Genomic DNA, 26,842 nt, shown 5'->3' on the forward strand with positions numbered 1-26,842 from the left:
GCTTCTTCACCCAGAAGTTCCCCAGAACAATGAAATCAAAGATTCAATCTTTATCCTTATATACATGAATTACAAAAAGTTGTAATATTAAATAGCACCCTATCATTGATGAATGGTTGTATTTACTGTAGTTGTGTATGGCATCAAAAACAAATTTACTTTAAACTCTCACAAGTGATAATGCCAAAGCATTACGTCACACAGAAACTCATGGAATGAAAGACTATTAGGTGAATGTCCAGACTACGCAAAGCAGTATCTTTAAAAAAAAATCTGGGACATTATAAGAGTAACAGATATGGTCTTCTCCTTCAGAAAGATTTTAATATACTGTAATCAATGAAAATAACATCTCAGTAGGCCTTGAAGTACACTGAGGGAACCCTAGATCAGATACAAGAACCAAGAGAGATGACATCTCATAGTAAACAATTGAATAGACTCTTTTAGTCAATATAATCAGAAGGGATTTGATAAGAAGGACTTGGAAAACAAGGGAACTTAGATTGCCAACAAATTACAGTTACTTGCAGTTACTCAGAACTCTATTGATAGTTAGTCAATACTTAATGAATAAATATATAATTTCTTTTGCTTCCATTCCTTCTTTTCTACTCCCAGCACAACCATCTTAACCCAGCTTATTATCATACTACATTTGGTCTACTGCAGTACTGTCCTACCTGGTCTCCTTACCTCCAGTTTCTTTCTACTTTAATTCTTTCTTTGTACCACATGCAGATCTATAAATAGTACTTTTATCACACAAATACCCCCATTCAACAAAATTTAATTGCTCTTAACCACATAAAAGGATGAAAGTCAAGTACCTTAATCTTGTAGTCAGTACCCTCCAAAATTAAATACTAACCTTACTTCCCACTACTTATGGGAAATTCTGCACAAATTCTACAAAGAAATCAAATTGACCTACTCAATTTAGCCCAAATAAGAGACATGGATTTGTTCATAGTAACCTGAAATATCTCTCCTTTGTTCTTTTCCCCCTAAGCTGAACTTTTAGAGTAAAGCTCAAATGTCATGTCTTCCATAAACCTATGAGAGAAATTATTATTCCTCTCTTGCATTAATAACTAATTACTGAATTAGGACCAAGATTTTTCCCCTTTTCTTCTCATTCATCCAGAAATCAACCAGTGTCGGAAATCTTGAGCAAAGACTTAGCCAGGCTAAGATCTAATTAAAAACAGTAAAAGAAATTCTAAGTTTAGGTGAATGGGTAGATTCTTGTTCATTGTGCTTACTCAGACAAGTCTGGGAAAATGTGAATTCTCCCTTTTGTCAGACAGATAATATGGAAATTGATGTCTCTTTGACCAAGATTTGGGTGCTCAGTGTCAAATACCTCAAGACCCTCGTTGGAATATAACCCACCTCGCATGATAATATTCATTCTCTCATTAATTGTTAACCAATCAGAGTTGATTGTTACCCTCAGGAACACCCACTGTTCTAAAGGCACATAAACTATGAGCCCACCATCATAAGGAGTCTTTGGCATTCACCTCTTTTATTAATAAAATGCTAACATTATTAATAAAATGACTAATTACCCAGAAACTATGTCTCTCAAACTTTTGAAATGTCACCCCTATCAGGATTCCCAATGCCAGAAGCCTACCTCTGATCTCAGCAGGCATCTAAGTCATGGAAGTGCTTCCTTAGTAGACTCTCCTAGCCCAAAAAAGCTCAGAGGGGTCATGCACTCCACTACCAGCCATCTCAGTCCAGCAAGAAGGTATAGGTTTCTCATTAATTATAGACACCGAAAGCTCCTGGACAGATAAGGAGGAAACCTTACACTGCAGAGACCTAGTTAACAGAATGCTCCATTCCAGGTCTAGGGCTAACTGAATAGTTCTGGGCTCTCATTGTCTTTATTTGGAGTTCACTGAGCCAGGGAACTCCCTAAAAGGAAACTCCTTCTACAACTTAAATCGGTACTTGCAAGGAAACTTACAATCTTAGAGAGTTGCCTAGGGCAGCAGAAGGCTACATAACTTGCAAATGTCACAAAGTCTGTAAGGGGCAGGACCCAAATCTATTTCTTCCTCCCTCCTAGGGCAGCCGTCTATCCACTATAGCATGCTGCCTATCATTTCTGGGCTATCTAGAAATAAAGGCTCTAAAAGATCCTTATTAAAGCTACTGTTCCTTTAGGATGCAAGCTAGCACTGGCCTTGATGAAGCATTCTTTTCCTGTTTCCTAACTGTTGATGCTGACCCTTTTTTTATTTCAATATTCATTTGATACTGATTTATTTTGCTCTTTCCCAATTTGTTTCTCCTGGTTTGGAACATAAGGCCATATCTGAGTCAAAAAAAAAAAAAAAAGACTTTATTATGGGATCTTCTTTATTTTTGTGACCAATTTTTGTAACAAAGTCAGAGTCAATAAATATTTATTAAGCACCAGCTATGCAATGTGCCAGGCACTGTGTTAAGAGCTGGAGATCCAAAGAGAGGTATAAGACAGTTCTGAGTCCCAAGGAGCTCCCAATCTAATGGGGAAGAAAACATGTAAAAAGAAGCTAAAAAGCAGGATGGGTGGTGGTCACCTGGCCTGAGGACAGAATGAGGTCCTACAGCCAGAATAGGAAAGGATCTGAGGAAGTGAGACTTTCAGAGCTCATTTCATCTTTGGGGAATGATGAGTTTCTGAAGCTCACAAAGTCTAGGAAAAATAGCTGGGTTTAACAGGAATTTTTTTTTTTAATGTTTGATACAATTTGATATAATAAATCTGTCTGTATTAGGATTTTGTTATTTTGTTTCATTTTTCTCAGAGTTTACTTATAATTTACTCAATTTTCTTTTGGTTATTTGGGTTACCTATTTCCTGTTCATTTCATTTTCATACATAATCATTTAAGTTTGCAATACTGTTGCCACATAATTCAATATTGCATTTTCTTTATTACATCTCTATTTTTGTGAATTCTCATTTTTTCATTTTATATTAATTTGTTTTTGTCTTTTAAAAAATCAAATTAGTTAATGGTTTCTTAATCTCCTTATTCATTTAAAAATAACAGCTTTTGTTTTTGTTACTAGCTCAATTGTTTTCTATTTGACATTATGATTATCTTTAATTATAAGTCCTTTGTGACTGTCCCAAATTATTATTTTTTTTGTTTTTTTAAATGCAGCATGATGTATTAGCCTTTTTTTTTACCTCTTTTGTTAATAAAAGTATACAATGATATAAATTTTCCATAAGGTCTTCCTTAGCTGCATTCCATATATTTTGTTATGCTTTCTCATTATTATTCTTTTTACCATAATTTTCATTATTTCTATGATTTGATGTTTGATCTACTTATTATTTAGGATTTTTTAGGGATTTTTTCAATCTCAACTTAGGTCAGTCCAAAATTTTTGTTTATTTTTCCTTTATTATACAGATCTTTTATTTTATCAGCATAGGGAACTCCTTATAAAGAAACTCCTATTACCAATTCAGATCAGTAACTATTCTACATATTAAAGAGTTATATGTGGGCCTCAAAGGTAAAGTGACTCAGAATTACACAGCCAATTATGTGTCAGAAGCAGGTCTTAAATCTTGACTTCAACTCTGGTACTCTAGGCACTCTGTCATATCGTCTCTCATTTTTCCTTTGCTGTTGACAAATTTCATTACATGACAGTGTATAATGGATATCATTAAAATTTGTCATCCTGTATTTGTTTATGAATTATTTATGTGTTAGTTTATGATCAGTTCTTGTGTAAGCATCATGGAGTTGAGAAGCCTAAGGACATCTCATTCTCTATAATTCCCATTGAAATTTGTCAGTTTTTTTCTATTTATTTTGCTATTACACTTGTCAATCTCTGACAAAAGAATGTTAAAGCCACCCAGAATCAGTGTCATACTATCTTGATCTTTTTAAAATTTTAAATTAAGTTTTCCTTTGAGAAGTTGGTTGCTAGACTCATATTAATAATGTTTCATTGGGGCAGCTAGGCAGTGCAGAGATCAGAGCATCAGGTCTAGAGCCAGGAAGACTCCCTTTGGTGAGTTCAAATCTGGCCTCAGGCACGTACTTAGCTGTGTGACCCTGGGAAGTCATTTAACCTTGTTTTTCTCGGTTCCTCATTTGAAAAACGAGCTGGAGAAGGAAATGGCAAACCATTCTAATATTCTTACCAAGAAAACTCCAAATGGGGTCATGAGGAGTTGGACACAACTGAAAAATGACAGAAGAACAACAACGTTTTATTGCTATCAGTATTATAAGGCATTATGGCATAGTGGATTGAATGCTATACCTAGAATAAGAAAGACTTAGATTCAGTTTCTATTTCTGATATTTAATAGCTTTGTGATCATCATTTAAATCATTTAACCTCTCTAAGCCTCAGGCAAACAGTACTACTAAGTAATAATTCTTCTAGCAATGATATCACAGATTCTTGACTTATCTTTGATATCCTTAGTCATAAGGCAGTTTTTCTACTTATCTTTCTTAACAGTATGTGATAGGGATGGGACCTGTGATTTCAAAGGTATAGAAAACTCTCAAGTGAGGAAATTCTATCAATACAAGTTAGCACCTTCTCTACATCTTATAGTTCTAGAGAGTAGCCTACAGCATTGAGAGGTTAAGTGACTTACCCAAAATCATATTACCAGCATGTGTCAAAGGTGGGATTTTAACCCAGGTCTTCCTGATTTTAAGATGATTTATATATTCAATATGCCATGCTGTCTCTCAATAGTATATTTACTATTTTACTATTATTATAAATATTTACTATCTACTATATATATTTACTATATAATATATACTATACATTATATAATTATATATTTTATTATATATTAATTATATTATATAATTATATAAATATATTCTAAAATATACATACTATATACAAAGGTATATTTACTATATAAACATTTACTATTATTATAAATAATATATATTTACTATTACTTTACTAGAAATCAGGGGTATATGAGGTCTTCAAGGAAGACTAGCACCTCTGGTGTGAGGGCTTGCCAAGCCCATTTCGGGGCTGCTCATCTATCTTTGAGGTCCACCTTCACCCAACTCTCACCCGTAGCTCCAAGAAGCTTAGCATGCACAGTGGCCACATCCTGGTAAAACCAAACCATTTCTGCAGACAGGCTAAACCAGGTTGAGGGTAACTGACAGGCCTTAAACCCATCAGTGAGTTAGGGGGATGTCTATCTGAAGCACATGAAGACTTCTCCTGGCAGAATGGGCCTGTTGGAACAGCCATGAACGCAGCTGAAGCAGGCTCTGGGGAGCACTTAGAGCTTGATCAGACATAGAAAATGCCAAAGTGATCCACTACATCCCAGACCATCACCAGTCATCTTGACTTTTGTCTTGCCACTGGACTCTGATGACTCTGGAAGAGAGGGTGAAGTTGACAGCTTTGTGCCACTCTGCCCCACTTAAATCCAGTTCATGCACAAGTCATGACATCTGTGATGTCACTGATCCTCTTCGAAAATGAAGGATAAACAACTAGAAATCATGATTGTAATTCCTTTATGTTTAGATTTAGCCCTTCCTTTTGAATTTAAGTCCCTAGATTTTCTATGTATATACCTTCACATCCTTAAGCAAAAGTATATTTCTTATAACAGGAAATGTTGAAGATTTATTTCCAATTCATTCTTCAATTTGTTTGTCTTTGGTGAATTCAGTTCATTAGCATGTAAAACTGTTGTAGTTAAGTGTGATTTTCCCTCCATTAGACATATTGACTGCTTTGCTTTTAACAGTCCAATCTTTTTCTATGAACAAGCATGCAGCCACACAACTCCCAACCACAGCAAATACAGATCAAATTAATCTTCCTTTGTAACAATCCACTCTTAATTACTGCACTCCTCTCTCCTATTCACACTGAAGACAGACCTGGAATTCTACTTTTAATGATAAAACATCTATCTTTTTTCTTTTCTTTTTTGCTCTCTCCTAGGCAGTTTAGATAAGAATATGGTTTAGGAAGCACAATCTAGAAAAAGACTAGGTCAGTTCCAGATTTCTCAGCAGGAAAAGAATTAAAACTTTTGATCTCAGAGAAGAACCATCTTTTCCCAGAACAGTGAATGCTCAGTTTTGCAGAGGAGGTAATACAGGCTGATATGTCATGCTGTTTGGCATATGCTATATGGCTCAGTGGATAGAGCACTGGGCCTGGAGTCAGAAAGACCTGAATCCAAATCTGGCCTCAGACTTTTATTACCTGTGTGATCCTAGACATGTCGCTTAACCTGTTTGCCTTAATCCACTAGAGAAGGAAAGGGCAAACCACTCCAGTACCTTTGCCAAGAAAACACCATGGCCAGTGTTGGCATGCTGAGGTCCACGGGTTCACAGTCAGACATGACTGAATGACTGAACAACAAAAACAATATCACATTATCACGTCTTTCACTTACTGTCATTGCTGACAAATCTGTGATTCAAATTGATTCAAATCTATGCTTTTTTTTTTACTATATGAACAGTTTCCTCTGGGCTGTAAACAAGGACATCTTTTTGATTCTGAAATTCTGAAACTTTGCAACTATGTTTCTGGATAAATTAAATTTAGGACTCCTCTCTGCCTGAAAACTATAAATTCTATCAATTTTCAGCCTTGCCTTTGTTTCTAATACTTTTGGCAATTTCTTGAAACATATGCAGAATCTTTGGGGGTTCTCTTCATATATTTCTAGAATATCAATAATACACAGGATTTCTTGAAGAGTTCTTATCCTCTAGCTTTGTTGTTTGGGTTTGTAGTGATCTGGTCTTCTTCCAGTTTTGCCATTTAAAAAAAATTAAAAAAATAAATTTGCTTTATTAGTTCTTCTTCCACCTGTCATTTTTAAAATTCTGCCTGGGTTATTGTGTTCCTCAGAGAATTTACCACCTCTTGAGATCTTCCATCTTCTTTCCTATAATATAGTCTCATGCAAGGCTTCTTAAACTTTTTCCACTTGCAACCCCTTTTCGCCTTTCAGCAGAGTTTGTTGGTGTTGCATGGCCTAAGGGCATGCACAGTGCAATGTGCACATGCTTTGTGTTCAGAACCAAGGCTGAAGTGAGATGTAACAAGGGTTTACATGTTTGATTTTGAATTAATTTTTGTTCATTGGGTTTTCAGAAACCTTTTACTGTTGCCAAATATTTAGCAACCCCATATGAGGTAGTGACCCACAGTTTAAGAATCGCTGATCTCATGTTTACCACCTTTTTGAATTTTTCTTCAATAAAATTTTTGGAATAATATGTCAGAGTTTCCTTTCTATCTCTTATTGGGATTCTATATCAGATTGGATACATACACACAGATACATTATATATTTAAGAGTTAAGATCTAACAATTTCTTATTGAAGAGATATCTATCATTAGCATAAAGATGGATTCTAAACATCTGCTTCATGGTTGGGAAAAAATAATAGATGGATTTGCTTCTAATGACTATGTAACTCTGTCAACAGAAAATACTCTTAGACTCGAGAATATATAGACAATATTTCTTTGATAGGTGACAGAATGAGGGAAAAAAGTTAGAATATTTGACTAGAAATAGTGAAGGAAAACTCCATTCAAACTACTCTAAAGAGTAGTTTAGTACTCTAAAGGAAGAAAACAGTTATACTTAAATAGATCAAGTAAAATTTAAATATAACACACTTGGAATAGTAGAGATGTACAGTTTAATCTAGCTATATCTAGGCCTTACCAACCTAACCTCTTAATATATGTCCTTGATCTAATCCTTTCCTGTCCTTTCCAGAAGATTGCACCCTCCACCATCCCCTCACTCTCTCTTTAGGTATGGATTCCTTCCCTACTGCCTAACAGATTCAAGTTCTATGTGGAGGTTCATGAACAGTTTTTGACAATTAGAAAATAATTAAATTAGTTGCAATGACATAAATATTATCATGAAATGTATCCAAGTGATCCTTAAAGTATAGTCTTACATTCCATAAATATATGACTATTTTTTATTTTGATAACTGTTGTAATCTTAAAATTCAGTTTCATTTACTGAAAAAAATAACTAAATTGAAATAACTTTAATGTGACTTTTAAATGTTTCCTATAAAATGAGGTACCACAGAAACCATGACAGATTGGGTAGATTACTGGGTCTGGAATTAGGAAATCCTGGATTCAAATTCCACATTAGATACCTAATAGCTGGGCAAGTCAGTTACTTAATCCTGGGCAAGTTAGTTAATGTCTCTAAGCCTAAGCTTCATCTTTCACAAAATGGGAATAAAAGTAGCATCTATTTCTTAGGGTGGTTGAGAGATTCAAATGAGAATAATGTATGTAAAAACCTTTGAAAGCCTCAAAACACTATACAAATGACAGCTATTACTATCATTAACTTAAAATGAAGATGAGCCTAATAAATAAAAAAGCTACCAAAGGTAAACCATGTAATAACTGAAAAAGAATAGCTTTGTTTCATAACTAAAGAGTAAGTTATAAAACTGAATTGTCTTTCTCCAACTAAACTAAAGGATAGATAATAAATAAATAGATGGATGGAGGGAGGGGAGAAGGGCGAGAGAGAAATATCTATGTATTTATATATATGTAGAGATATATCTACACATACACATGTATATATGTATACATATATATACACACACATACATACATACACACACATTTGGAAAAGGAACTTCATGAGGTTTTTATTACTCTTTCAGGATCAACTACCCAAAATATAGGAAATTTTTAAACTTTTTCAATATAAAAGTGCCACCTGCCTATAAATGATGTTCTGTTTTTGCAAGAACTGCAGGACAAACAACAAATTTTCAATTTATGCAGGCCCACACCTGAAAGTCATCACCAATTATGACAAAGATGTTGGCAGAAGAAAAATAAAGCCCATTATAGTGGGCAGCCTTTTCTTCCACAGTTGTAATATTTCATCTGGAAATAGTCCTTTGAATTAAGTTCACCCAAAGCCACAAAAACACATGGCAATGATATAGACTTTTGACTTGTTCTTTTTAAAATAAGTTTATTTAGTTTCCCTACTTGGCTTTATTTTTTCATAAAACTGAGGATATGTCACATCCATCAACTTCTAAATTATAGGGCAAAGTAGGCATCACTTCCATAACCACGTAGGTACCAGCAGACATTCAATACATGTCTGTTGATGGATTGATTAAAATGCAAAGATACTTTCCGTGGTTTAATCAAGTAACCAATTTATAAAGGAGTTGTGTTCCAAAAGTTAATTTGTAAGCTGGCTGTTTGGTACTCAGTACATATTTTCTCATAAGGAAAAAAAAAAGTTATATATGATGACTAAGTTCCTGGGCCAACTCATAAAAATCTATATAACCTACAAAGTAGATGAAATATTGCACATTTGTACAAAATACTAGAAAACAACACTGTTGAAATGCTGATGAGTAAATAAGATAGAAAAAAAGGAGGCAAATGGAAAACTGCAGAGATTCTAAAGGAGCACTTTGGGCACTTTAAAGAGATTAAAAAAAAAGGCAATTTAAAGATCATCAGATCTAATCCCCTAATTTTACAGAGGAAGAAACTTAACTAAAAAAGACTTAAGCGACTTACCCAAGGCTCCACAAATAAGCAGCAGAACTAGGACTTGAACACAGGTCCTCTGACTATGTGCCTTTTACTATGCTGAAAAGCAAGTTCACTTTAAATACAATAGCTTTCCTTTTCTTTAATAGACAGCTGTGGTCCTGCTTTTAGATTCACTGGCTTGACTCATATGAGCAAGGGCTGGCAGAAAGAACAGGAAAAGTTAAGTGTATTCAAGGGGTCTGTGACAACATGTAACAACATGTTTTGAGATTTAATTAACTAAAAGTTCTAAATAGCCAAAGAGAGACAAAAAAATGGTGATGCACTGAGCATAGTTCTAGCACTATCTTAAGCATCTGGACACATAAGTGGGGGGAAATAGGAAGGTTAGGAGTTGCTTTTGGGGGTGGGATTTGGAAAGGAAGTGAAGAGGCTACAAAGCAGAGGGAAACAATGTGCAACTGATCATTTTTATGTCTGAGGTCAGCTGCACAAATGAGGTATTTATTTGTATGTTAGGTGTTTATAACCTGGTAAGTCCCTCTATATATTCCTGCCCTTGTCTATATGACACACACAATATTAAGTAATAAGATAAATTTAAATATATGAAAATACTGTATTTCACCCAAAAAACAGCTATAACGTTTCATGGCTGAAATGATTTCAGTATTATAAAATCTGACAGCAATAAGAACATGTAGCAATGTGGAAATTTTAAGTAAACAATGTCTATGTGAATTGAAAGTGCATGTTACTTATTACCACCATGTTCCATCTGCATAAAGTTAAGCATAAAGTAAACGTTCATTTTTTTAGACACCATTAATTAAGAATTTGTTACCACTGGACCTGGGCTCAATTAAAGCAAACTGTGGCATTCTCTAAGAAGAAATGTTTGCTAAATCAATAAGTAGCATAAAGACAATAAGTAATGTGAGGGTTATGTTCGACCTATTCAATAGGAAAAAAATGAATTAAAAATAGATAACACATATTGAAGAGGGAAAAACATCTTGAAAGGCTTGAACACTGTATTAAATCTAATGAAATTCTATAAGGATAAATATAGATGAAATTCAATGAGGATAAATATAAAAACTTATTCATGGCTCAAAAAATCAACTTCATAAGTACAGAATGGAAAAAAAGAAATAGAGATATGGAGGTTATAATAGTCTAAACTCAATAGGAGTCATCCCTGTGACATGACAGTCAAAAAATTTATTGCAGTCTTAGGCAGCATTAGGGGAGGCATAGTTTCTGGGAATGAGGGCTTTATAGTTACTGGCTACACTGCCTTACTTGGACCACATATGGAGTACTTTCTTCTTCAATTCTGGGCACTACAGTTTGACACTAATAAAAAGTGTGTCCAAAAGAGATGAACCAAGAGAATGAAAGACCTGGAGTCTATGTCATAAAAAGATTGCTTAAAGGAACTGGGGGCGTTCAGCGAGGTAGAAATAAAACTTGGAGGGAGAAGGAAGAAGATTTGATAGCTGCCTTTAAGTCAAAGGGCTATTATATGAAAGAGAACTTAGACTTGATGAATTTGTCCCCAGATGGCAGAAATAGAAGCAATGGGAGAAGTTGTGTGTGTGTATACACACACACAATTTCTACCCATTGCTTCTGTTTGTGTATATAAGTGTGTGTGTGTGTGTGTGTATATAAATATATATATATATACCCATATATATATATATATATATATATATATACACACACATACAGACACACAGAGAAAGAGAGAGAGAGAGAGAGATGTATATCCTCTATTAAATTCTTACTCTGACTCCTCATTGTAAAGTAGAGGTAACCTTGGGTACCTAAAGGCACTTTCCTGGAAAGGCTTTTCTTGGTCCAGAGATGGAACCAGATCTGTGCTGTCCATAGAGCAGTCTAACTTAGTTGTATATGTTCCCAAATAGAGTAAGGACATTTTAAGTCATGTAATCCTCAGAGACAATCCCAAATAGAGTAAGGACATTTTAAGTCATGTAATCCTCAGAGACAATCTATTAATTCATAGAGGACTAAGGGAGTGTGATCTTTGTTGCTCAATTTAGTTCCAATATAAAATGTCACTAATAATTTATATTTCTACAGGAAACTTGAACTAGACTCCATTCACAATAGGCTTCATACTTACATGAGCATCCAGAGATTTAAAACAAAACAAAAAAAACCAAGCCAGTTTCTGGCAGGTTGCCCAACTTAATAGAAAAACATTTAAACATTTTAAACATCAGCTTATTTAACTTTGTTTCTATTTCAGTGTTTTCTAACTAACTCTATATGCTAAGAAAATTATCTTCACTTCTGCTAGATTATGCTTGATATTTATTTTATAGCATTTTGTGGTTTAATTTAAAGAAGGAAACAAAATATGACAATTTAAATAACAATTAAAGCTGTTCTTTGATGCTTTTTCATCAACTTGCTCACACATGTTCTGACTCTACTCTAATTAAATGCATACAACTTCTAAGCCGACTTCAACAAAGCTACTCCATCACACAAATAGCTATAAAATATCTGGAACTATCATGAAGAATATCACTGATAAAAAATAATCACTTAATTTCTTCACAATAGCTCTAACAGTAAATTCTGTCCCTTGACGGAATATACATAAAAATACTTTTTTAAAAAAATACAGTATTAGTATTAAATGTTGATAAAATTACTAAAATAATTTTCACAAACCCTTGACGAGGCTTTTTGAGGTAATATTTTTAACTGTAATTCTGAAATTAGTGTTTATGAGCCTTATGTTCTGATCACAATATGCTACTTGCTTTCTATAGTCAATGTAATTAATTCTAGTTGAGAGTTTTGACATTTTATCATGAGGAATATCATGAAAATTTTACTTACAGAAACATCTTTCAGGCTTTTTTCATAGGAGAAATGGCAATTCTCTTCAGAAAAATCAAACTTGTACACATTCGCTGGATCTGTTCCCAGCACCAATGCTTTTCTGAGTTCATCAACATACTTGTCTCTTTCCATTGCCATGTCATCAGCTTCCCTGGAAATCTCAGATGCAGTCACTATGGGAAAATATTAGTGTTTTTTTTTAAAGGTTCAAAGCAAAATTCTAACTAGAGAAAATATGTATTTATCTGCTGAAATACACTTTTCACTACTAGAACTAGCAGATAATTTAAATTTAGAAAATCAATTCCCAACTCATTTAAAAATTATTTTATAGTAACACAATCACCCCATTTAATATAATTATTTTACATCTTCCCTCATTGGCAAGCCATTCAGTTTCCTGTAAAAAAAAGATTATTGTGGATTATGAAGCACCTTAGTGGAGCAAGATTTAAAGAAAATTAAAATACCTATATATAACTGAAACTCATAGGATCATATCTGAAAGGAACCTTAAAGGTCACCTAATCTAATCATCTCATTTTAAAGATGAAGAAACTGAAGTCCAGAGAAATTAATCTAAGTTGTTCAAGGTAACAGTGGTAGGAAGATTCAGAGCCTAGATATAAGACATCAGAATCTAGATATTCTTTTTTTTTTTTTTGGCTAGGCAATGGAGTTAAGTGAATTGCCCAGGGTCACACAGCTAGTAAGTGTTATGTGTCTGAGGCCAGATTTGAACTTAGGTTCTCCTGAATCCAGGGCTAGTGCTCTATCCACTGCACCACCTAGCTGCCCCTAAATCTAGATATTCTAATGCCAGAATCAACAATTCTAGTAACCCAACCTGCCTCTCTAAGTATTTAGCAAGGTAATCTATACAAATTGTTACAAAGCTCAATCTAGTGAAGATTCTTCCTAACACTGAACCAAAATATTTCTTTCTTTAACTTGTATCCATTGTCCTAGCTCTTTTTCCTATTGTGAAAATAAGGACAGAAATATTTTACTCCATCTTCTACATGACTTCTCTCCTAGTAAAAAAAAATGTCAACTTGTCCATTCCCTCAACTGTTCCTAATCTTCTACGCTTTCAGACTACTTGCCATCTTGGTCACTCTCCTTTGTTTATATTCTAATTTGTTCTATCATCATCATTATCATTATTATTTTAAAGACTGGGCTTTCCTAGAGAGAAAGTACTCACAGTCCCAAATCCGCTACTGATCAGCACAGAAGTTCTGACCTGCTCTATTTTCAATCTGGGTTAAATCAAACAGGCTGCCTGAGGAGGCAATCTCATGACCCCCTCACCCTTGGAGGCTCACCATATTGGTGCCACACTTAATGCTAATACCCAATCAGCTTAACCCATTTCAGTTCAAAGTACCAGAGCTCAAGCAACCCACCAGCCACAGTCTCCTCTAGAGGCAGGATTACAGAGGCCCACCACCATGTCAGGCCAATTTCTTTCCAAATAAGTGATTTTCAGAATTGAACACAATAGTACAGATGTGTTAGTCCTACTGCAGAATACAATGAAATTATTCCCTGCTTTCAGCTAGAATGCACATCTTACTGTAGATGCAACATAAGTACACAATTTGCTGGTACAGAAGACATGTGACCTTCGTTGAACCTAGATATAGGACTTGAATTCACCTCTTTTATTTATTTATACATTAAATTTCATCTTGTTCATTTCAGTCCTATGTTTCAGCCTATCGTGCTGGTCATCTGTTACAAGAGATAAGCAGTAACCTTTCTATGCACCAGCAATTTCAGTGACTAAAACCAATACAAAGGAAGCAGTGAAATCCAACAGGGACACAGATGTAACACACGATTTGTATATAGGAGATAAGCAAGACAAAATGATTGAAAAAGGGAAAGGTTCATAGAAAGGCAAAAGCCAAAAATGTACCCTGATGATAAGAGGTAAGCAAAAAAGGAATAGATCTTAAACTTTATCCTGAATATCTACATGCAACTGACACAGAACAGATAAGTGCTTAACCTAAGAACATAAAGAAAATCTGCATCAGTCAAAAAAAATTAGCTTTCCCATCTTACTAGAGATATTTGATAGTATCATTTCATTTTTTAAAAAATCATTAATTTGAAAAGTATTTGGCCCACTGAAATCTACCACAAAATTTCTCACTAAGACTGAAAACTTCTCTAAGAGAATACACATGTGGAAGATTTATTATTTAATGATGAGGAGGTTAATGAGTTTATGTTTATGCTGTTTAGGAGAAGGGTATCATAAGTTGTATTGCTACTGTTGACATTCTCATCAAAGCCATATAATAATCTATGGGTCTTTATGATCATATGATATCAATTACCAAACAACTTTAAGTTAACACAGTGCTAATGCATTTGAGAAAGAAGTGATAAACTCCCACCACCAAATACCAGTAAAACTCCAAGAATATAGATTAAATACATTTATTGTTAATGAAAACTAATCACTGAATTTAGTGGATCAGAAATTAAAAGGGACTCTTCAAATCTTCTTCACATTGGCAAAGTTGACAAACAAGAAAATGAGAAATGTTGGAATTGCTAAGAGAAAACAGGCACATTAATTCACTGTTGGTAGAACAGTGTTGGTAGAGCCATTTTGGAAAACATTTTAGAACTATGCCTAAAAAATTACTAAATTCTGTGTGTCCTTTGACAAAGCAACACCACTACTAGGTCTATAGACTAAAAAATCAAAGATTTACAAAAAGGACTCATATGTATGAAAATAATTAAGAACAATGTTGTTGTTGTTTGTCCTTCATGCTTGAAGACAACCAGGACATCAGGGAGGTGATGCCATAACACGCAAGTGAATTGGATTTAAGTGAGAGATTGCTGTGCAAAGTCACCAACCTTATTCTCTTCTCCAGAGACATCTGAGTCCAGTGGCAAGATATAGATCAGGATGACTAGAGATGGCCCCTGCAGTGCCAAAGAACAAGAAACTAAGGGGATACCCATAAATTGGGAAACGGCTGAACAAATTATTTCATATGAATGTAACAGAACATAATTACATCATAAGAAATAATAAAAGAAATGGTGCCAGAGAAACCTGGGAAGATCTGTATGAATTAATTCAGAATGAAGTGAGCAGAAGCAGAAAACAATTTATACAATAACAACAACACCGTACATAAAAACAACTTTGAAAGACCAAAGAGCTCTGATCAACGTAACGGTCAACCACAATTCTAAAAGGCCATTAATGAAGAATGCCACTCCAGACAGAAAGATGATGGATTCAAGATTCAGCATGAGAAACATAATTTTAATATAATCAATGTGGGAATTGTTTTGCTTGACTATGCATTTTGTTTTTAATTTTTTCTAGTGGGATGGAAAAATAAGGATAGAAAATAAACACATTTTAATTAAAAATAAAAATTTTTAAATTAAAAGGGTGTAAATTTCCAGAGACAGGGACTAGCACAGTGCCTGGCACATAGTACCTTTTTCTTAATAAACGCTTGCTGATTATTTGATTTTTCAACCTTTTTCTTTCAAATTTACATTTACTAATATATCAAAAGAAGACCATGCCAATGCAACCAAGATTAGGAAGGAAGCAAAAGAATAGGAAAGAATTTTTACAACCAGTGTCTCTGATAAAGGCTTCATTTCTAAAATATATAGAAATTTGGGTCAAATTTATAAGAATACAAGTCATTCCCCAATGGATAAATGGTCAAAGGATATGAACAGGCAGCTATCTATAGTTATATGAAAAAATGCTCTAAATCACTATTGATAGAGAAATGCAAATCAAAACAACTCAGAGGTACCACATCACACCTATCAGATTGGCTAACATGACAAAACAGAAAAATGATAAATGCTGGAGAAAATGTGGGGAAATTGTTACACTAATGCATTGTTAGTGGAGTTGTGAACTGATCCAACCATTCTGGAGAACAATTTGGAACTATGCCCAAAGGGCTATAAAAATATGTATACCCTATGACCCAGCAATAGCACTTCTAGGATCTGTATCCCAAAGAGATCATACAAATGGAAAAAGGACCCACACATACAAAAATATTTGTAGCAGCTCTTTTGTGGTGGCCAAGAATTGGACATTGAGGGGATGCTCATCAATTGGGGAATGGCTGAACAAGTTGTGATATATGAATGTAATAGAATACTACTGTGCTACAAGAAATGATAGCAAGCAGACTTCAGAAAAACCTGGAAAGACTTGTATGAACTGATGCTGAGTGAAGTGAGCAGAACCAGGAAAACATTGTACATAATAACAGCCACATTGTGTGATAACTAACTTTGATAGACTTAGCCCTTCGCAGCAATGCAAGGATCTAAGACATCTCCAAAAGTCTCGTGATGGAAAATGTTATCCACAAAGATCAAAAGAAATAATAATTATAAAGTGCTTAGCACTGTGTCTGGAACATAATAAATGCTATATAAATGCTAGTTATTGTTGTCGTTACCAACTATAAATCAAGATCAATGTCAAACCTCATGTTCGATCTTTCTACACTAACTATGAATGTTGACAATATACTGTTTTGCACATAGAATTTTTTACGAGAAACATTTATGAAGTATATTATAATGGTTTTCTATTTAGTAAAAACTAAATATTTATGCTCATGGACTTCTTCAGACACTACTCTCTTCCCCCAAGCACTAACCAAACAGAATAACAAGAGCAACTGACACATATACTGCTTTAAAGTCTGCCAGGTCTTTTACATACATTATCCTAAGTCCCTACCTCACTGCTGCATGGCCCTGCACAGAGAAGAGAGACACCCTCCACTTAAGACTGGACTAAAGCAAGGGAGATGTGTTCCGAGCATCACATCTGGACATCCCCATTGGAGACCGGAACTCATTGTGCCACATGGAAGCAATGGGTTACAGTAGTATTATTAGCATTATGGCTCAGCTTCAGTGGAGGTGAGAGAGAGAATCTCTCTAATGTTTCTAATATTCTTTCTATAAGAAAATTCCTTTGGAATTCCAAGCAACCAAGTTACAAATAGACTTCTGGGAGGTGGGGGAACAATCCTGTCTCATTTATGAGAATGTACAGAATGACATTTTTACAGATTAGTGTGATTATCTACCAGGGGTGGGGAACCTGCGGCCTCAAGGCCTCATGTAGCCTGGTCCTCAAGTACAGTCCTTTAACTGAATCCAAACCTCAGAGAACAAATCCCCTTAATAAAAGGATTTGTACTGTAAAACTTGGACTCAGTCAAAAGGCCAAACCCAAGTACCTAGAAGGCCATATGTGGCCTTGAGGCCACAGGTTCCCCATCTGTTTCTATACTGTAACAGTGAAATTTAGGGAAAAATGCATAAATAGCATCTGAATTCCTACAAGTGCCAAGGAAGCTTTTTTTGGTGAAATGTTGATGTACATAAAAGTTATTAAAATAAAAATTAATTATCCTATGTCATTTATCAATCAACAAGTATTTATTAAGTAACTCATGTGCCAGGATGTTATTCACAAGATTAAATTAGAAAAATACCTTTCAGATAATGAATCAACATCTCAAGCATCTATAAATTTGGCTAGGTAGATACTTCCTCCCATAAGGCAGACTAGAAACCATCTACAACTCAGGAGATGAAAAATTCCGTCCTAGCTCTTACCTGGAGTCTTCCTCCAATGTCAAATTCAATATCACAGCCTGTTCAGACAAGACTAAGAGATCTAGGCCACCTATGTTCTGAAGAGAAAAACCCCATGCTCACCAAACACACATATGTTGATGTGAAAAGGGAGACACAACTAGATAAATGTATATGGAGTCCATCAATGAGCAGAGATAGGATTACCTAGAAGAGGAAACAGCAATAATCTAGATTTCTTGCTCAAGAAGTGCTACCTTAAGCAGAAGACAGAGAAGAGCTGGGGTACTCTCAGCTCAAGAGTCATAGACATGGGCTGGATACTGCCCCTCCAGGAAGTTTTACTGTGGATGGGAAAAACCCAAGTACACCCACACTGACTGAACAGATGTATTTACTTATAATTTTTTTAATAGCATAATTAAAGAATCATATACAGCTAAAATGTATAAATAACATCAATTGGTCATGAGTCTCTCTAAATTTAGCTAGGCTGGTTCTCAGAGGACAGACAGATGGCCTTTCTACCTCATTAGTCCTGCTAGAGTTTTCACCCATTGGTTTGGCTTTTTAAAGCCCACAGTCACCTCTATGCCTTGCTGAGGCTCCACAGTAGGACTGCAGTGGAGGGATGAATCAATGAATCTAAGTATTCCTAAAGATTTTATAAAGGTTTTAGAAATACTAGACAACTCTTTTAAAATACTGAAGTCTTTGCTAATAATTGGGTTAACATATCCATTTGTTTAAAAGAAATCAAAGTAAAAATTGTTTCAAGTCCATTTTATACAAAAATGACCACAATTCCTTAAATTAGCCTGGATTTTGTATCATGCTTCTTGATTAGAAAAGAATATGACAAATGTCAAAGACTCAAGCCAAAAAAGGAAAACATATTAGTAGTTTCCTGTAAAGAGAACATTTACTGAAAATATAGCTAATGATGTCTAGAGGCCTGAATCCCAGAGCAAAAAAAATGTTTCTTGGAGAGTATAGTTAGTATCATTTTCATCTTCTGTCATAAAATACAGACAACAGCATCAAACAAATGTTTCATTTACAAATAAAAATAATTAAATTATGCAGCATTTCTCTTGTTTGAGAATCATAAAAGCTTAGGCTATCATTAAGGTACTGAAAACTAGTTTAAACTTGAATATTTGCTTTTGTTATTACCTGCTCCACTCCATGCTGACTGGCCATCTGTAAGAGTTATGTCAAAACCAGAACCTAGATCTTTTTCCCAAGATACTTGCAGAAAATAAATTATGCTGGGTTCAGAAACCATATGAATTCTGCTCACATTCCGCTCCATTCTTTATTTACCTATTATGGAAAAAGAGAATAATCATTTAAATTAGTCTTTCTGTTCTCAAGGATTCTGTGCTTACTAAAAAGGAAAAAAAAATCCAACAACCTCACCGTTAAAATGGATTTGGCTAAATTATGACACTACTTATCCAACAATTTCAACTATCCAGAATATAGCTGAGAAATAGAAAACCCAAAACGTGGCTAAGATAGAGAGCACAAAGTCCACACTCATAGCAGAGCACCAAAGGCCATTTAGAACCCATTTACTTTTATTTTGCACAAAATTCTACAAAGCTTAATTATCTGGTTTTTCAAGTCCACAGCAAATTTGAAGCCAGAAGAAGGCCTCCTGGTAATTTATGTACTAATAGAAGCAAGAAATAACAGTTCATGTGAAAAAGGCAGGAAAAAAACCCTAAACATTGCGTTCTAGAGCATGGGTTAAGTGACTCAAAATGCTCCCACTGGATGTAAGGAAATCACTATACTATAGCACAATACCACTGAAGATTATGATCAGCACAATCTATCTATTTAAAAAGTTTTTTTTTAAATGTGAAAGGTATGTTTAATTTCTATCAAAAATCATTTTTACTTAGTTTTTATGAGACGGGGGTGAACAGGGACTGCATTACAGGAATGGGGGAGAACCTATGGGAAGAGGCAGAAGATGGAATGTCAGCATGAGGAAGAACAAGTGTGGCTGAAACACGGAGTCAAGTAAAATGAGCTAGCAAAAGGAATCTAAAACCAGATTGTGAAGAGTTTTAGATGACAAAGAAAAGAGTTTGTTGATCCTAGAAGCCAGAGAGAGAGCTCCTCTCATAAATTAGTGAAATGTTCAGGCCTGTTCTTTAGGAATATCATTTTGGCAGCCGTGGAAAGGATGAATTGGAAAAGAGAGAAACTAGACTTGAGAAGAGTTATTGTTGCAATAAACCAAGCGAAAGGTGATGAGGAAGTGAACTAGAATACTGTTGTTGAGTAGAAAGAAGGTGATATATGTGAGAGACATTGTAGAGGCAGAATCAATAAGATCTGGCAACTAATTGGCCATGAGGGATGAGGGATAAGGGAGAATTTAGGATGCCTCTGAGATTGTGGACTTGGGTGATTAGAAAGATGATGGTATCCTCATTAGAAATAGAGGAATTAGGAGGGGCAGCTAGGTGGCACAAGGGGCAGCTAGGTGGCACAGTGGATAGAGTACCACCCCTGAAGTCAGGAGGACCTGAGTTCAAATCCAGCTTCAGACCAAACACTTGACACTTACTAGTTGTGTAACCCTGGGCAAGTCACTTAACCTCAATTGCCTTTAAAAAAAGAAAGAAAGAAAGAAAGAAATAGAGGAGTTAGGGAACTTAGAGAGAAAAGGGAAGAGCACTCAGAACAACCCTAAGGTATACCAATAATTAAGGGGTAAAATATGAGTGGAAACCTAGCAAAGGAGATTGAGAACAAGTGGCCACGATGGACAAGAAAACTTGGAAGACGAAGATCACTAAAATCTATGAAGAAGAGAATTATCTAGGAGGAGAGGATGATCAACAGTGCCAAATGCTGCACAAAGAATTAAGCCCTAGAAAAGACCATTGGACTTGATAACTTTGAAATCACTGGTAACTTTGGAAAGAACAGTTTTAGTTGAACTGAGAAGTCAGAAGCCAGATTACAAGGACTTGACATTTGTGTGAGAAGTGATACTGTAAGTTTTATGAACTGTGCTGATTAGATGGAAGGGTGTTGAGCCCAAATGTTTTCCCTTGGAGGTGGGGAAGTCCCTCAAACACAGAGTAATACTATTAAGTCTGGAGGGCTATATATAGTTCACAGGAGAAGGTGGAAGGAAGAACTTTTTTGATTGTTTAGGAACTTGGTATGAGTCCTCTAGGTTTTCTATCAGGTGAAACAAAGTCTATACTTTAGGAATAGGATAGGATTGGACTGGTGATTTCATTGGTATTGAGAACTCCCAGATGAGGGTATGCCCTGTGCTAATTTGGGTCACCACCTTCTCGGCAACTTAGAGTCTTAGAGAATTACCTGGAGTACCAAAAGGTTAAATGATTTTCTCAGAATCACAAAGCCATTATGTTTCAGAGATGTAGTTGAACCTAGGTTTTCCTGGCTTTAAAACCAGCTCACTATTCATTACACAATGCTGTTAACTGAGAGAACTGAATAAGGGAATGAGGCATTTCCTTTTACAGAGGTGGTATACAGGAAACACTATTGGGTAAAAAACAAAAAGATATCAACAATTTATCTTTTTTAATCTGGGCCTCTAAAAAAGCATCTGAAACCTCACCATTACTCAACAATGCCTGACCAAATGATATCAATATATATCTCTTGGTAGGGAGAAGAAATAAAGCTTTTTGGTCTCATTTTAGTCTCTAATGCTGTTACATTAAAGTCAGAGGCAAACAGATTATAAAGCAGATTATGAGAATGTAAACAGTCTCCATTTAAAAAAATGAATTTAAGAATATTTTAAGTTCAGATTCAGTACTCTGCTTAATAATTTTAGTGATGAGGACCAAAAAGTCAGTATTAAATAAATAATAGCTCTTTTCTGCCAAAACAATAAACTTACCTGTTTAATTTAACTTGCATAATTCCCAACTGGGGCAAAAAAAAGATCTTTTAAGAACTGTGATGGTCTACAGACAACAGACTTGTCTATTTTATTCATATATATATTATAAATATATATAAAATATATAAAATTCTAGAAACACATGCCAATTTGTTTTTTCTGTTGTTCATATGAAATCAATCAGAAGCAGCCTTACATTGGATAGTGAAGGCAACATTTACCCAGATGTGATTTTCTAGAGAATTTATGCATTAATTTTCCTTTTGCAAAACTTATCAACCTTATTAAGTAACTATGTTTTCAATAGCTATTTATTTTGGGGGGGGGAGGAGAAACAGGAGGATTTGAACAAAACTCATTAGTACATTACCAAAATGTAAGCCAGGGTAAAGCGTAGAAAAACTAAAACTCCAAAATAGATGATCAATTGGTATAATATTTTAAATGTAAAAGATATTTCCAATCTAATTACTTCTTTACCTTCACCCTTAAAGGACATAAATTTATATAGTTTCTACCTTGTAATTTAAACTTGTAAGATTTTATTGAAATGTAAAGTCTAATGGCCAAACAGTGATTAGATGCATGTTTTTGAAATAAAGAACTCCATGTTGGCATAGATGCCACAAGTGGAAAGTGTTAATCAATGAATTATCCTAAAGGAATAATCAAGCCAAAGTAAAGTTCTTCCAGGAAAAATATTAAGAGCATATGAACAAGGAAAAAGAAATTTTTTTTCATTCATTTAGTAGTTTTATTTTTTCTTATCAGTGCTTAACATGTTGAGTACTATAAAGTAAATAAATATGCATAAGACCTAGTCTCTGCCTCTTGAGAATTTATAATTAAGAGGGTTAAGATCTGTACAAGATAGGAGAAACTACAAGTTCCATGGAACTTGTACACAAAAAATACACATGGAAATACACAAAAAAATCCTAAAGGCATTCAGGAGGGAAAGAGATCAATTTATCTACAATAGGTTTCAGTTTTCTTAGCTGGAAAATAAAGGGATTAGACCACATGATCTTTCAGAAGGTCCCTTTATGGTCTAATGTTCTATAACTATAACTATAACTATAAGTATGACCCAATTCTAATTTAGATGTATCAGGTTCTCTTAAAAGAGAAGAATGTAATATTTGAGGCAGGCAAGAAAGAATAGAGTTTCAAAAAGCTGGAAGGTATTCTGAAAGTGCCACCAAGAGAATGGTGATCAGGACTGCTTAATGTTAGGAAGTAATGATGTATAATGTTATTGTTGTTGTTTAGTCACGTCCTATGCTTCGTGACCCCATTTGGGTTTCCTTGGCAAAGATACTGGAGTGGTTTGCCATCTCCTTCTCCAGCTGATTTTACAGAGGAGGAAACTGGGGCCAACAGGGTTCAGTGACTTGCCCAGGGTCACACAGCTAATAAAGAGGCTGGGCTTCATATACTTTTAGGCAATTTAATTATTATGTTAACAAGATAGTATATTTCAGTGCTTCAACACATCTGTGTTTTATCCATGTGGGCATTCCTTTTTTCAGTAAACATATTTCTCATTACTATATTGCCCATTTACAAAAATTGACAATTTTTTGGGCCATAAAATCCTCATAAACACATGGTAGAAAATCAGAAATACTAAAGATTAAAAATTAAATATTAAATACTAATCAAAAGACAATAAAATTACATTCTACTGAAAGGCCATTGAAGAAAGAATTAAGAAATCAATGGAAATTAAATGGCTTAATCCTAAGGAATTGATGGATCAATAAACAAAGCATAAAACAGTAGATAATTTCATAAGTGATCAATGCTGTGCACCATTATGACTCTGGAAGACCAGTAATGAAGCAGGTTCTTTTCAAAGTGCCATCTCTTAAACATACATAAGGTGTAGAAAGGTACCTTCTCTTAGGGCAGTATTGAGGTATAGTGATATATGGTTGAATATAAAAAATTAATGTTACTGGTTGTCAAAAGAATATAATTCACCTTCCCCATGGTGTTTGAGAGCTTGGGAAGAGAGACAGTTCCTGAAATCCCTAGTTAAAACTCAGAATGCATTTTCCCATCAAAATAATGCATTAGTTCTTAGTTGAATAATATAATTACAGCTTTAACATGACCTTAATTATACTTTAAAGAGTATTAAAATATGTGGTTCAGGCTCAGATTCTTATAATCTGGCCAATAGCTCACTAGTGTTTAGATTCCTTAAGAGTCTGCCCAATATGACAGATGTTCTAATAAAACCTGTCTTTGGCTGAAAGAAGGCTTGGGTCAAATTCTTTCATGCAGGATCCGCATATTGTGATTTCAGGTCCCAGCACCCCTAAACCTCAACATTTTGGTGGCTCGTACAGGGACAATTGCCTAACCCTAAGTTCTTCTCCAGCCAAGACTGGAAGGTATGTGAGCCCCGCCCCCCACCTCCTTTCTTGCCCTGCAGTTGGGGTTGCTCTCCAAGCACCAAGGCTTAGAGGTGCTTTTTGGGCAGACAGTTACAAGGCTGTCTCGCACTTGGCCTGACGTTCTCAGGCTCTTGGTCCAGTGGTTCAGTTCAAGGCCATGGACCTGGGTACACCTTCCGCAGCATAGAGGACAAGGACAAACACCCTATTTGGAAGCTATTCAGAAGCGCATGTCCAATTCCATCAATTTTCTTGGCGCTGGAGAATGGGAAAAATTGCAGGTGCTTTTTGGTTCCCTGAGGCTTACTTTTCCCTTCTCTCTACACCCCTGGATCCTCCTTCATGGAGATTACAGGGAAAAGTTACAACAGCTAAAAACATCTTAGATTCTGGAGGTTCTGTGACAGATCATTAAGGAGTTTGGAAACACCTCCTTACATCCCTGGTCACTCCTTTCTCCCACTCCCTTCCCTTGAGTCAAAAGGGTATTGGTTAACCCCTCTCATAGGAGAAGAGACTTTCATCCTCCCTCCTCCCACCTTTGAATTTGCCCTCTCCCAGCTGGCAAAAGAAAGGAGGAAGAAGCAGCAGCAGCTACAGCTTGGGCCTCACAGGCAATGGCCTTGGACCCTGGGGCAACCTTTGCCTGGAAGCATCACCCAGGTTCAGCACATCCTGCTCAAGGTAAAGAAGCTGGCCTCTGAACTTAGGACAAATTTAAATTTGACATGTAAATCCTGGAAAAGTTTTTCCTAAACTGGAATTAGTGAAACCTGCTGTTTGAGGTAAAAAAAACTCACGGGATTTTATTTTGAGTTATCTGATGGATCATAATAATCCATTGATAATCAATAATCTACCATCTGAGAGAAATGGCACAAGCTACTCAGAGAGAATGTGATACTGGTGGGAAGTCAGCATCGGGAAAAGCTGAGACAGGACAATTTTAGCCTCAGTCTAAGATGGGATCCTCTTGGATCAGTTTCCCCATTATGTTCCTTTGAAAAAGAATGTTACCCACCTGGCTATTCCTGAGTCTGCCTATGAGGTGGATTTGATACTGCATGGTTGGAAAACTGAATTATCTGAATCCAAACAGAGCTAAGGATGTTTCATCCTGTCATATCTGAGCCCTGCAGTCTTTTCTGTCAAATTTGTGTCTTCCAGATTACAGGCCATTCACCTACAATTGGTAACAAACAGCAGGTACTAGCCAATGTCCCTTCAGGGTTCCCTGGATGCAGCCTGTGCTCAATTCCAGTCAACCTCCTCTTTGGAACCCCCAAGGCAGGGACAGCTCTATGCCCCTTGCCAACAGGAAGTAGTTTCAGAAGTCAAGACCTTCACCCCTTACCCCAAAAGAATTTGGGTCCCATTTGTTTGAGGGGGAATGATGAGGATGGGAACCAGACCCCTTAGCCCAAAAGAATTTGATGAGGATAGGATTTGGACCCCAGAAAGGAAAAACCCTGGACTTTTCCACATGGCCAAATCTCTGGGTCTGCCTAAGGCTATAATCCCATCAACTGGCCTTTCACTGTGGCTACACCCAAGCTCCCAATTCTCTGTTACCCTTAACCTAGCCTAGCCCTCCACTGTCTTACCTCCCTATGGCCACTTCCCACCCTTAATCCTATCTAGGCTCCATTCTCCCTTGGCTACTAGGTCCAGGTCCCTGGCCTTCTATTAACTCACAGTCCCCCCAGACCCCGGCCACTCCTAGATCCCTCCCATAGTCTTTCTGTATATAAGGTCCATCTTGTCTCCATTAAGGTGCTCAGATTCTTATAATCTAGCCAATAGTTTACTAATGTTCAGACTTCTTAAGAGTCTGCCCAATATGACAGATGTTCTAATAAACTTGTCTTTGGCTAAAAAAAAAATGCAGTTCAAAGGAGAATCATGGCTGCCTATTTTTTAATTAACATTTTGCTGTTACAATATGCATAATATCCAAGACTCTGAGTGAGAGGTTATTCATTGAGAAGATCACAGAAGAGCTGGTAAAGATCATCTCATGTAATCCCCTCATTTTGAAGATGAGCCCAGAGAGATGAACTGATTTATTCACAAAAAAAAAAAAAATCACAAAAGAATACATCCAGATTCTTGGATAGCAAGTCCAATGCTCCTTTCACTATATCATGCTGTTTCTGTGTACCCCCTGCTTTCTAGTCTACAATATTTATAACGTTTTAAACAAGAATTACTTGTGCAAAGAAATCAATATGAAGCAATAAAAATGTTTAATATATATTGGCATATTCAATAATTTAAGCTCCTGGTCAGAGCTTTGAAAAGCAAGGCAAGCCAGTAGTGTGAGTAAAAATTCCAAGCATTCACACTCAATTACATTCAAGTATTAGCTTTTTTATAGGCATCATAGGCTATAAAAACATTTGAAAA

At 35.6% G+C, this 26,842-nt stretch overlaps 1 protein-coding gene across 1 annotated transcript in view; it reads right to left on the reverse strand.

Moving 5' to 3' along the window:
- Positions 1-26,842, reverse strand: part of XRCC4 (X-ray repair cross complementing 4) — a 363,614-nt gene that overhangs the window by 293,753 nt on the left and 43,019 nt on the right. Inside the window, exons 2-3 of the mRNA XM_027864217.1 lie at positions 19,295-19,444; positions 12,476-12,651 (exon numbers count right to left, since the gene is read on the reverse strand). Of these exons, the coding sequence (XP_027720018.1) occupies positions 12,476-12,651; positions 19,295-19,433 (315 nt within the window). The 5' untranslated portion in view covers positions 19,434-19,444. The remainder of the gene's footprint in view (positions 1-12,475; positions 12,652-19,294; positions 19,445-26,842) is intronic.

The sequence above is a fragment of the Vombatus ursinus genome, unplaced genomic scaffold, assembly GCF_900497805.2.
Source record: "Vombatus ursinus unplaced genomic scaffold, bare-nosed wombat genome assembly UNPS02014774.1, whole genome shotgun sequence".
In the NCBI taxonomy this organism is placed as follows: Eukaryota; Metazoa; Chordata; class Mammalia; order Diprotodontia; family Vombatidae; genus Vombatus; species Vombatus ursinus.